Source organism: Lonchura striata, chromosome 7, assembly GCF_050655825.1.
Source record: "Lonchura striata isolate lonStrDom1 chromosome 7, ASM5065582v1, whole genome shotgun sequence".
NCBI classification, from domain to species: Eukaryota; Metazoa; Chordata; class Aves; order Passeriformes; family Estrildidae; genus Lonchura; species Lonchura striata.
In genome coordinates this window covers 22,766,916-22,780,788 of record NC_140709.1, presented here as the reverse complement: position 1 = coordinate 22,780,788, position 13,873 = coordinate 22,766,916, and the positions used below count along the sequence as shown (strand labels likewise).

General features: G+C 38.9%; 1 protein-coding gene and 1 long non-coding RNA gene across 2 annotated transcripts in view; one reads left to right on the top strand and one right to left on the bottom strand.

Moving 5' to 3' along the window:
* The window catches only part of LOC110482909 (uncharacterized), a 97,832-nt gene that overhangs the window by 40,609 nt on the left and 43,350 nt on the right, over positions 1 to 13,873 (bottom strand). The window lies entirely within an intron of this gene.
* PDE11A (phosphodiesterase 11A) overlaps positions 1 to 13,873 on the top strand; it is a 107,717-nt gene that overhangs the window by 72,877 nt on the left and 20,967 nt on the right. The window contains exons 13-16 of the mRNA XM_077785065.2: positions 4,646 to 4,755; positions 7,325 to 7,415; positions 9,311 to 9,411; positions 13,092 to 13,169. Coding sequence (XP_077641191.1) covers positions 4,646 to 4,755; positions 7,325 to 7,415; positions 9,311 to 9,411; positions 13,092 to 13,169 — 380 coding nt within the window. The remainder of the gene's footprint in view (positions 1 to 4,645; positions 4,756 to 7,324; positions 7,416 to 9,310; positions 9,412 to 13,091; positions 13,170 to 13,873) is intronic.

Genomic DNA, 13,873 nt, shown 5'->3' with positions numbered 1-13,873 from the left:
AAGAGCTTTTACTGCAACACTGCCTAACCTGTTAAACATTTTCCAGCATTCAATTTCTTTTCTGGTTATTATGCTACTCATTTCCAGTAGCAAAGCAGACAGAATTTATTCAACTTAAGGCAGCACATATTTGGCAAAACCTTATAGTGTTTTAGTGACAGTGATATCATAGGCACATTAAAGTGACTGAAAACAGATGGCAGTTTTGGAGTGCTCTTGTTATTACAGATCTTGATCTTATGAAATGTTTTTCTTTTGGAACTCTTTGATTTGACATTTATTTTAAACTCCTAATTGGGAAGTATAAAACCAAGGATTAGAACCCCAAAGTATTTACTATGTTGATATTTATTATCTCTTTATCCAGCTTCATCTAAATAGTTTGTGAAGGTACTGCCTCAAAACATTTGAAAATTATCTTCCAGCATAGTGATCTAAGTGAATCTTGAGTCTCCACTAGACATTGTTGACACTTAGGGGTTTTATTAGCATGTATCTCCAGGAGTACCTGTAGCTCCTTTCAGCTTCAAGTAAATTCTGCTGAAATGTCAAGTAAATTCTGCTGAAAGTACCATTGCTAACATACTAGAACAAGTATGCTGCTCTCTCTCTACCCCACGGCAACCTCACTGTGTGAAATAATCCACGTTTGGCTAGTTCATTCTTGTAAATGTACCAACAAAAAAACTCAGGGGTCCCGGATGCCAGAACTTTGCATGTTGGGCAAGAAAAAAAAAAAAACCTCTGACTTGCCCTAGGAGGTGAAGATGTCATTCTAGTGCTCGGTCAGTCCCAGCAGGGCGGGTGTGTTTCTGTGAGTGTTGATGGAGGCCTAGTGAAGCGGTACCGTGCACCACGAAACAAAGGAAAGGAAGACATCCAACGAGAGAAGGGTCACCTCTTCCTCCGGGCATGAGGCTCCTCAGCTGCACAGAATGAGCATTGTTTCAGCAGGCACTTGCTGATGCTCTCTAAGGAAATTCGGTGGTAATGCCAGGGTGTTAGTAGTTATTATGGTTTTATAAACTTGACATGCTTTTTTTTTTCCCAGTTTTAGCAAAAGGAAAAGCATTTTACTCTGATGATATAGGCAAAGGCGGGCAGCGCCGCTGGGTGTGAATTACAGCAATTAGCGCCAGAGGCTGCGGGCGGGGAGCCGCAGCCGCAGCAGGGACACCCCTAGGTGGAGCTCCGAGGCCAGGCTTGCTGCTGTGCCGGCGGCACCGGGCACCTCCACCCGGCCAGCGGAGCCCGCGCCGGGCCAGCGGGAGGGAGCTCCGCTGCTGCTGCGGCACCAGCCACCGCCCGCCCGGCACCACCGACAGATGCTCTGACCGCGGCTCTCACCGCCTAATTTCAGAATCCTTTTAGCAGCCAGCGCAGGGATGCAATTGGCTGTGAGATGGGATCCGGCATTTTTAAGCCAAGTTCATTTCCTTGCCCACACTCCTGGTAATAAACAGAATGAGCGATTCCATGTGCAGGGCTGGAATGTGGCCACAGCACTGGAGTCTCCACACATCCCACCCCGCTTTGCTCTGGCTCTGGCTGAGAACAGAATAAGTGCAGGTGTGAGATCTGTTTGGTCTGCTCTCCCTTCCAGATACAGGAAGATTATTTTTGTGCAAAAAAAGACACAAAAGAGAGACTTGGCATTAGTAATAATACAAGGCTTGCTCCTACTGCATTTGTCTTGGGGATATGATCCAAATTAGCGTGTGCCTTCTTTTTTCACTGGTAAAAAGAGGAAAATTCTTCGATAAACCCTCTGAAAGGCTTATCAGAACCCTTCTCTGCTGGTCAAGAAGGCACTGCTTTGTGCAGTTATTGCACCTTATTTCTGGTTTCTCCATGATAGTCAGCAATGTAGACTGCCCCACAAATAGAAATCAGTAATTCTATTTTAGGGCATTTTCAGGTAGGATTTACCATAGTATAGTGATGTCTAATCTGTAATGCAGTAGCCTCTAAGGGTCCCACCATACTCCCACTGAATGCACAAGGAAAATTCAGCTGTGTTGAACATGCCAAACAACAGAAATTCAAAAAAGAGGAAATCATTGCTTCACCCCTGGTATTTTGCATATCTAAAGCATGTTCCTGTATATCTAAGTATGTATTTTCTCTCTCCTGAACAATCATAAGCCCAGTTCTGCAAGCCATAGTTCTGTCTTTCAGATGCCCAGGAATTCTGAAGACAAGCACTGCAGCAAGGCTGCTCCTGCAAGTTAAGGTTGTACCTGAGAGTAAAGTGCAGGATCAAGCACAGGCTTCATTATCAGTGCCTTTGCCGACACAGTTCACATTGATACTTATTTCAAAGGGCAAAAACGAACAAGTAAGCAATACCAAATTAAAATCCCATCTGGTGTGCTAATAACAAAACATATAGATGTGGGGCAAGGTATAATGAATGCAATTCATTTCCTCACATGAAAGAATGACCTCCATAACTCACTAGAGACTCTGCCACTCATGAGTTATGGGTCATTCCTTTTCTGGTGAAAATAAAATTTACTGCACCATCATCTATAGCCATGTATTTTTTTTTTTCTCTTGTAAATTCAGAAATGTGGAAATGTAATCCTCTGTTTACTTACATTATGTTCAAAGAAGATATCCCCTTACTGTAGTATTGTTTTAAATGAATTTTTTTTTACTATGTGACATGCTATATTTCTTTCATATATTCAGCAACAAGACTTTGCATTAAATAAATGTGGCATTTATTTTTGAGATACTGCTACTGTTAATAAATTCCTTAATTGGTTTCCCTGCATTTGCAATACAGGTTGAATCCTTGAATTTAATCAAAGCTTGGATTACACTAAAGAATATTTATTACAACATCAATTTCATATTATAAAACTTCCCTTTTAAGTTATTTTAACTTAGCCGTTAATATTTTCTCTAAACTGAAATTTGACACATGGTGTGTTGTCAGTTACAAACTATTTTTAATCCCTTTTTATAAATAGATTTTTTAAATTATTATTTGTTAAACAAGAGCTATGTTTAAAAAGATAAAACACTATTTATAGAGGATTTTTTTTCTACTTGGGTAGATGTTACCAAAACTAAAACAAAAGCAATGCCACTAGAAATCAGGTGAACCTCTTTCCTAATATCCAAGTTATTCTGTACACTGCTGGATTCTACACAAAAGTAATTAACCTTTTTTTCCTTCATGCTTGATCATCTTTTCTGCTGTGTAAACTTTAAGGAATTATAAAGCATTTGTAGCAAGTCTTGCACTTCCTCAGTTCCCACTGAAGTGCATTCGTGAGCACCTGGTGGAGCTTGGCTCCCTGTATTGCCTAAGTATAAAATGTGGCCACATTCCAGACTGTCTAAACAGAAGACACTTAGATTTGAATGTGCATTTCTGTAAGTACAATTTGTGGTCTTCAGGGTGAATAGCAGAGCTTTCACAGAGTATTGCAGCAATTGCTGTTTCTGAATTTAAGTTCCTACCAAGGAAGGGTGACAAGTCCCCCTGTATCACTTAAACTCTCTTCTTGCCAGTGGATGAAATTACGCCCCTTTGAAAATCAATGATATTTGGGAATTCTTACATGTTGCTGGTGTTCAGCCTTGGTTTGGTCCTCCAATACAAATGTATTTTGTATTTCTTGTATATAATTTCCTTTCATGCTAGCTAGATCATGTGGCTAATTGAAGAGTGTCACTGGAGACTGACACTCAGCCAGTCATTTTTGCAGGTGTTATGCCCTTCTGCTTCTGAAGAACCAGGTTGTTTCTGCCATGGGTCAGAGGCACAGCACCAGTGGTGCACTACAGAGGCTCTAGCACCTCCTTCAGACAGGATCTGTTCAGGATGCTTGAGGTTAGCAATAGCAGTAAGTGTTTTTTCTCTGCCATGAACCCATTCAGGCAGGAAGACTGCTATGACAAGTATCCAAGAGAAGAAGCATAGTAAAAAAAAATGTTTCTATGATTAACTCCTCCATTCACACAGTCATGTCTGAGCTGCTTGTAGGGAATTTCATTGCATCTGTTTTCAAATGCCTCTCCCAAACTCAAATGGGTATCTGTAGCAGAAATTTGAGACATTTCCTCTTCAAATCGTGCCACTTCGTTTCAAAGTGCCAGATTGAAAAAAAATCTAATAGTTCATAACAGTATATTTTATCTGAGCTCTTTTAAAGGTCTTCCAACTTAACATGTCAGCTATCTCTGACAGTAGGGATTGACTAAGATGGTCATCTCAGGATTGAAGAAATCTTTCTAAGTACTTCTCTAAATAATAATTTCAAAATTTTATCAGTTTAGTTTTGGTGTTTTTATTTCTCTGATTAAAAAATTCCAGTTCCTGTCTCAGTTTTCAGTTACTGGTATTTGTTTTCAGCTCTTTTTGCCTTTAGTGCCTCCTGGCTAGCAGAGAAATAGCATGCTGGAAATGCAACAAAGAGATAATAACAGATCACTCCAAGGACATTATCTATTTTGCTAACCATCTGACATACAGCAGGGAATAGAATATGACAATAAAGCATTTATCTTCTCCTTACTGAAATGTTCATGGTATCAAAACAAAGTTGACTGTTGCTGGATGGACTAACATTACTTATCCCTTTTGCTAATGATAGTTACAGCTGCTATGTTTTTTTTTTTCTGCTCTCAGACTGCAGGATTTCAGGAGATTCTAACTGAAATTGAAATTTTAGCTTTGATTGTGGGATGCTTGTGTCACGACCTCGACCACAGGGGAACCAACAATGCCTTCCAAGCCAAGTAAGCTTTCTAATTCTTACTATTTTAATTTGGTTTTCTTCCATGGGAGAGCAAAAGGTGACCAGGATAAAGAATGAAGCATTAATTTCAAGCTTTCTAGGCCAAGGCCAAGTACTCTTATTCCTGTGTGCAGTGAGGGACTATCCATCTTTATCATTCTCTGTTCCTTTAAGTAATTGCTGGCTTGTCCTTTGTATCTGGCTGTTGAACTGACACCACATATTGAAATGTGGTGCCAGAACTTGATGTTCTTTTCAGGCTTAGCTGTTATTGATTCTAGTTTTCAATCCAGGAAGCACCTAAATTGTCTGTCTGGGTTGGTCTTGCTGTCTGGGGTGCATGGCATTAAGCAAAACCTTGTTCTGCTATTGTGAAGAAAAGAAAATAAGTGAAACTGAAATAATGCTTCCACAGAAACCAGGCTGCTGCCATCAGGCAGCGTGAAGTACAAGTAGGTTTGTGGAAGGCTTAAGAGTGGTACTTCTGTGTAGGTAAGAGAACTCCTTAGACCAAGGTCAAATTCATTCCAAAATCTGCCTTCCCTGAGAATAGGAGGGACAAGAGAAAATCCTGCAACATCCTGGCCAAGTTGTGAAATAAAGCTGTCAGACACAGCGATTCCTTCAAATCCCATGTTGTTTTCTTCAGTCCCCAGTGCCACTACATAACATGAGAATACGAGGCCCCAAGGCATTCCTGTCCTGCAGATCCCAGTGTGCATTTGTAGATTTTCTGTTCTGCCTTACTGCTAATCCTCCAGTGTGATGGGGGAGTGGTCAGACGGTTGTCCAGAGGTATTTGAAGGGCAGAGTGATGTTTTATTATGCTATTTTGTCCTACTTTTGCAGAAGTACTCTGCTGCAACGTGTGTATGCAGGGGCTGCTGCATTTCTGGGGGTATGTTGCCTCAGTGACCATCACTCAAACTGATGTTTCTGATGTTCACTAAGCTGCCATTTCCTGAGGTATTGGTGTTGCCATACAATCTCAATGAAACAATGACACTGTCTGGATCTTCAATCACCATAGCGGGGAAAATCAATTGCAGTGCTCAAAAGACAGAGCTCGTGGTGCAAAGGTTACCAAGCACTGCTAGATGCCTTTTTGCAGCTGAGTCTTGAAGAGAATCAAAACAGACGAGACAAATGGGAAGGAAGCTCAGCTGATTGATGTTTATGTTCCCAATTTACAAAAACGAGACCTAAGATTTACATCCTGGCCATTTTAGGCTCTGATTAAATTAACCACTTCTCTGCTGTACCATTACACAAGAGTATCTTTTGTGCAGAGGGCTGTCTGAGTTAAAGGTACAGGGATCAGCATTAGACTGCTATCACTCATACTTGTTGTTTGACAACAGAGTATGGAGAGGAGGCTACCATTTTATGACTCCATAAAGAAACTGCTGAAGACATTTAATGAAAGACAAACATTACCACACATGTATAAAACATCCCTGAAAACAGAAGCAGTAGTTTTCATAATGCTAACTATGATTTATTCCTCTAACCTGACATAAATTCAAGCATCACATTTTCCTATTTTATCTTCAGTGTCTAATGCTGCTGTTCTGTATGATGAAAGTTCAAGAGGTATATGATGGAGGCAATATCACAGTTGTCTCAAATGGCTCTGTTATATATGTCAATATCACATTCTCTAGGGAGGATGTTTCCTGGACATCCTTTTCTCTCTTATAGCTGCATCTGATAATTAACCATCAATATGGTGCAGTTTTATGGTATATGCTCCTACAAGACTCCTTCTGTCTCTAGCATAATCTCTTATTCTCATTTCTTTGGAAAGAAAGTCCATCTTGTCACTTTAGGCTGGGTCCCAGAAGTGAAGGACTTTGCCTGAACTACTTTGGTACTTGGTGAATAGTGACCATTCTGACAATCCAGTCCCACTCTCTGCACTTCCCAGTAATTTGCAATTTTATAATTTTATTCCATATATTTTTGTTCTTTAAACATAGAAAACCGACCTGCATTGTGCATTTTGAATTTGATTTTGGTTTAGACAATAAATGTGATGAGAAAATACATTCTAGAGATATGCTAAGCTTTACTTTTATATTCACTGCTCTCATTTGTGGGTTTTTTTTTGTTTACCTTAGTATTTGAAGTTGGGCTTTTTTTTGTTGTGTTTTGGGGTTTTAATTTAAGAGTTTGTAGTTGGCCATTGTAAGCCCTTATGTTTATGTCTATTATGAATTAAAAATAAAACAGGGGAACAGCTGATCCCAGCTCAAGGACACATTACCTTGTGTCTTTACTGCACGGTTCTCTGTCTGTGCTGTTTCTGAGGCACTTTGAAAGCTGCATTACAAAATTTCTTGTAATCCCAGAAAGGTATTTAGTCAGCTGGCAATATTTAGCAAAGAATGGAACATAAATGCTTTGTATCTGGATTTAAATTAGTATTTTGATCTCATTAGCTGTCTTAAGTGAGGTTGCTAAAGTGGAGGTGGAGAGTGTGGCTACGTGCTTTTGTCACTAAATTGTCTCTGAAACCTGCTTCGTAAGCAGACAAGCAGGATTTGTTGACTTCCCATGTTCTGTTTCAGGAGTGGATCAGCCTTAGCTCAGCTCTACGGCACCTCTGCTACCTTGGAGCACCACCATTTCAATCATGCTGTCATGATTCTCCAAAGTGAGGTACAAAAGCATTACTATTAATCTCACTGTAAGCTGTTGGGCAGTTTCAGCTGGAGAAAGGAAATACCATGTACAGTACCTTTTTAATGCCCTCTCCTTGAGGAATTATTTATTGGTTACCACAAAGGTCACAACTAGCACAAAATTAAACAACTACAAATGCTGATCACAGAGCCCAGAGATTATTCTGTCTCAATCAGCAAGGGACAAGGAGAATACATCCTAATCATATTGTCAGCTTTTCTCACTCTTCTTACATATATCCTGCTCAGTGGTTTAGAGGTGGCTGAAACAGGTGCTTACCTTTCCCCACAGGTGTCATATTCAGAGTATCAGAGCCATCCGTTACTGCACCAATTTAATTTCTTTGGCAGCCTTTCTGTAATCAGTATTTTTATAATTTTTTCATAATTTAATACAGTATTTTTAAAAATTAAAATCAGTAATATCATGCTGTCCAAAGCATATTAATTGCTTTGCAGATACATGTGAAGACATAGCTCTTGCCTAGAATATCTTGCATGTAACACTATACAGCATATACTACAATATGTATTTAATAACTGAGAAAAGTGGAATAATGGACATGGAGTCCTTTCAAAACAACAGATGTACTTTCTTATTTTACAGAAATTGGCTGCTACAAAACGCATTTAGTAAATATAAAACCAAAACTGCTGTTCATGCAGCACAACTGGATACCATAGCCTGATCTGCAGTAACTTCTGAAGAGATCTGGAATGTTTCATGGTCACAGACAAATGGGTATAGGGTGATGGTTTTACCTCTGTGTACACTGCCAGGGAGATTTGTCTCAGAACTACACCTCCCCAGACTTTATCTCATATATGTCATCACACCATCATGCTAATAGTAACCCTGTTGCTGGAAAATTCTTAGTTTTAAGGGCATTTTAAACTTCCTAAACAGTAGATGGCAGTGCATACTGAATGTGGGCACTACAGAACTAAATATCACCAAAATAAGACTCTGGTTAGAAAGAACTTCAATATATATGTAGGTGATTAGGAAAAAATATACCCGTAATACATTTATGTATACTAATATATGTGACTATTGTCACCAAGATAATTTGTTAAGCTTACATTTAGAGTTTTTCATTAATTTTGTTTCTTTCATCTTATTTTCTCGAGAATTTCACAGAGGAATTACAGGATCTCTGTCCCTCTTGTTTTCAGAAATCCAGTTACAAAAGAACCTTCCCCCCTCTCAAATAGCAACATCAAATAATTAATTTCTTTTCATTTTGGCCATAGAGCATCTTTCAAATTCTTAATCCACAATCCCTTAAAAAACAGCCACTTGGGCCCACAAAGGGTGTTTAAATTGCATATAAAGTTGTGGTTCTTTAGTCCATATAGGCAATGGCTGTATACACTGTAGCACAAGAGAGTAATGGGGAGAGTGAGCAAATGGGCTGCTCTGAATGAAAAACTGATTTAGTGTCCTTGACTGGTCTAAGAGCAGTTTGTGTGCATGCAAGCAGCAGCACAGATAAATCTATTAGGATCACTACTCCAAAGCTCCAATACGCAGCTCCCCAAAACATTTAATATGATGAGAGATTGAAATGTATCCATAGTTTTTCCCCATAAACTGAGTCTGTGCAGGGTCAGAACAGAGAGTAAATCTTTACTCAACAGGCTGTAATTTCAGCAGAGTTTGGAAAAACATAGCAGGTGATTGATAACAATCATCAGCTCTTCTGCCTCAATGTAATCTCAGCAGTATTAGCATTATTATTTTGTCATAGTTTTGCCATGAATCAGAAAAGTCTTGTGTTACAGGGAAACAGTAGACTAACAAGTTAGAAAACTTTTTAAAAACCTATATTGATTGTTAGCTCTTTACCTCTTTTATCTCTTTCATTATAGGGTCACAACATCTTTGCTAACTTGTCCTCTAAGGACTACAGTGACCTTATGCAGCTTCTAAAGCAATCGATATTGGCAACAGACCTCACTCTGTATTTTGAGTAAGTATTGGCATTTCTGGTATTTGATGAATGAAAATTCAGAGAACTTACTCTAATGACCTACTAAATACCAATAAGGATATATAATATTAGAAATTAGAGTTTAGCTATGGTTACAAGTGAAGAGGTTTAGTCTAATACTTAATATCTTTTAGACTAATAGAAATACCTCAAATGTTCAAGTAAGTTTTGTTTGAATGTGTAATATATCTGTATCAGCCAAAAGCAAGTAAAAGCCCAGGTTTATACTTCAAAGCAATCCCAGAAACCAGTTACAGCTCAGTTCCATAATTTTTCTGTCCCTTCTATGATCATTTTTTCAGGCACATAGAAAATCAATGACATTTGCGAATTCTACCATTTCAGCATTTCTAAACATTTATGCCAAGAAATACTGTATTTAGTTACAGAGCCAGTTACAGAGGTAACAAAGCAGACACTTTGCTGCTTTGAAGACAAATTATGCCAATTCACATCATGCGATGAGAGTAGGGCTTAAAAAGCTTAAATGGGGAGAACTACACTAGTATCTCTCTCATCCAGTTTTCTTCCTCTTCCTTGTTTGCAAATCAAATCTCAAAGTAGATTTCAAGTTGGTCCTGTATTTCAAGTATTGTTAATTATTACCCCCACTAAGGATGTGTGGGAGGATGCACGTAGTCAGAGGAGTAATGGTGTCACCATCACACTGCACTTCTGACATCTGGCATTAACCTGCAGCTGACTTAGGGGCAGAAGTGCTGACAAATGTGCAGTTTCAGTGCACTGCCTTCCCAGTCTTGACAATAAGTCATCCTTAGGAATTTTTGTTTGGTGTCCATTAGCATCCTGTCCTGTCTTTCTGCCATGTTTCAAGTGAAAGGATTAGAGTCATACCAGGGGAAGTTTAGCTTAGATATTAGAGAAAAAAAAATCACTGAAAGAGTGGTTAGACATTGGAATAAGTTGTCCAGACAGATGGTGGAGTCATCACCTCTGGAAGTATTACAGAATTGTCTTGATATGGTGCTTAGGGGGAATATGGTTTAGTGGTGATTATGATGGTGCTGGATTGATGGCTGGACTTGATGACCTGGGAGGTCTCTTCCATTCTGTGAGATGCAAGGACCATAGGTCCTCTTGTCTCATCATAAATAAATGCTGCAGAAATGTTTGTGCTCTCAAGGAGGAGATGAGTGACAGGGACTGAGAGGACAGCTGCTCTGGCACAGCTCCATGTGGTCCCTCTGGCTGAGATCCTGGAGACCCTGGAGGAGCCAGAGAGGGTTCATGGCAGTGCCTTGGGAGAGACTGTGTTCAGACCCAGACAAGATGGAGCTCTCTTCCCTACCTGCCTTAAGCTGAAAAACTATGTGGTCATATTGTTTTTCTAGTTTTAGTACAGAGAAATAATGTCCAGAAGGGACATAACTGAATTTCAATATTAATTTATTCTTACTTGCATAATTGATTTTTCATGCTGCATGAATCTTTTAGCAATACTTTACTCAAAAGTCTGCAGACAAGTTATTTTTTCTCCTTATATTACTATGATTCATTAATAAGGTGGTAGCTATGCTAGCTTATTTCCAAAAGTGCCTGAAAATCATTCTCTAGAAACATCAGTGCTTTACATTTCTTAAAGCACCCTATGTGAACAGGTGTTTCTACACAAGTACCTAATTTGGTCTTTCAGTTTGCTACAGGTTCAGTGTTTTTGTAGAGAGGGGAATTCTCATATCAGTACTCTTAAAATGACTGAATCTAATGATCACAAGCTCCACTGTTGCAGAGTAAGACTTTGTGACCTTCGCAAGGCATTGGTTTTATACAAACAAACAGAAAAATGACTCTCACTGAAAGATCAGATAGGATTTTAGTTTATGATTCTAGATAACGACACTTGTAGATAATACTACAAGTAAAAGCATGGAGCCCAAATTAAGTTTATGGAAATTCATCCAAATGATGTCTTGAGCCACTGGGCTGTAGAGCAAATGAATTTGTTATACATAGGGAAACAACCTCCCTTTGAGGCAAAATACAGCCAGAGTTAATGTTACTCAAAGACCCTGGAAAATTGTTATAATTCCATTTGTTTCTGAAATTCTGTCATATTATATTTGCTTATTAATAGAAACCTCATCATTTTGGATACAAAGAAAACCAGTAGGAAATGCTAAATAGTTTCATAATACATTATTGCTTTCCTCTGGTTCAGTCCTTCCTACACTGAAAGGACTACTCAACTCTGTGGAGCTGGACTATGACTTCTGTATCAATTTAAATGGATTTCAAAGAAAATACTTAAAGGTTTTAGCCTAACATAAGGCTTTGAGACTCACATTTTCAGTTACTGTTTATGGATCTCTATATTTTAAATCTGAATATTTTAGGTTTCTTGTTCTTTCAGCTTTAAACATTCTTGCCTGGTTTTTGTTCAGGAACATATGAATTGCTCAGAATATCCAATACTTCAAAATTAAATCTTTTATTTCCCAAAGTATAAGGGATTAGATATCATCCTGCAGTCATTTATAGCCCTCTTCTAGCTGCTGAATGAAATCCATTATAGAAAGGCCCTATAGTAGGAGTGACTGGTCATATATATAACCATGACAGTCAGGGACCAGAATAATGCAACATGCCCCACATAATGTTCTGGAACATAGTGTTTCTGGAAGTGTGCATCTCTTTGTATGCAAATAGGTACTGGCTGCCATCAGGCTGCACTGTCAATAATCACTGTCCAAAATTTCAATCCAGTTGAAGTAAACATAGAAAATACAAGACTGCAAACTTTCTCCTGTTGAGGAACCTAACTATATCTCCTCTTGACAAAGAGAGACAGTCTCATACAAGATGGGGCACTGCACTGTCACTCAGAACATAGGTATTTATTTGCTTTCCAGCTTTGATGCTCATATGTTGTGTCACTGGGGCAAGTTGCTCCAAGTTTTTGTACTTCAGCTTCTGTTGTATCTTGGGCAGGATCTATTATACACTGTAGTCACATTGCAAGCAGTAAGAGCTGCTAGGAGTCTCAGTGACATAAAAGATTACAGACTATGACGAGTCAGAATTTTGATTCTTAAAGGCAACAATCAAGCATTAACATGTTCTGTCCATCTCACGTTTTGTCCCTATTTGAGGACATGAAGACTGCATGAGAAGACAAACCATGGGACTAAGCAGGGAGTCCTAGTTTCTAGTCTCTAAGAGCTATGAACTCAAGACAGCAGCAGCTCCTGTGTGTCTCTGTTTCTTTCTGTGTGCTGGAAATAACAGGAATTGCACAGCTCTGAAAAACCCTTCAGGATACAGAAGTAAAAACCATTTTGCAAGGACAAGAAAACAAACGTGTGTGTATTTCTGGGGTGTTTCTATTGTCTGTCTGTCCACTGCTGTAGGTGAACATTTCATGCTTCCATGGAAGACTGAACATTTCAGAGCCATTCATTTCCTTATTTGTGGAGACCATAAATCCAATATTGCTTTTACTAGGCAGCTCTGACATTGATAACAGACATTTATAGAACGTGTTCGGAAATTAGTATGTTTCGCTTAAATGGACTGTCAGTGTAACGGCCTTAACAATAATACATGAGGTGCAGTGATTCCGTATCACACAGAGAACTGTGTTTCTGCTGCAGTGCTGCCCTGCGTCTTATTTCCTTCTCTGACAATCTGGTTTCTTGCAGGAGAAGGACTGAGTTTTTTGAGCTTGTCAGTAAAGGTGGTTATGATTGGAATATAAAAAACCACCGAGAAGTATTTCGGTAAGCACAGTTTTTTCTTGCTTTCTGGTTATTTTGAAGTGTAGCCATATTTGTTAAAGGAATTTAATGTATTGTGGACTGGAGGCTTAAAATGACAAAAGAAAGTATCTTGTTTTAAAAATGCAATTCATGATATGAAATACATTGTATGATTTTTAAACATTAGCAAACAGCTGGAATTAATCAACATGACTTCACCTTCTCAATTTCTCCTACACACTTAGTCCTGTTTTCTTCCCTTTGTCCCAGCCTCACCAGTTCCTGTTCAGCCCTTCTGCTCTTTTTCCAGAAAGTATCAATATTCTGCCTCTCTACACAAAGATCTTTCCTGTCTGTTTCCTTCATCCCTCTTCCTCTCATCTGTCTTTTTTTGCTGGCCATGCACTTCTCTGCTCTTCCAGTCTGTACCTGGGAATTTGCATATACAGAGTACTCTTCCAGCCCTCAGGAATGCCCTGAGCATGCATCCTATTGAAAACCTTGGACATTGTGGGTGGTTTGGGTAGATCACACTTTGTAGACAATAAAATGTGTGCATTTGCATATGCATGCCTGGTTATGTCTCATTTTATCTGAAATTTCATTAAAATTCTGTTATCTTTTGGTCTTTTGACAAAATATTGGCCATTTTCTATTTTCCATACCATTTCACCCATTCCCAATTTTAGATTCAGGCAATATATTTGATGCTTCATTTTCAGTGC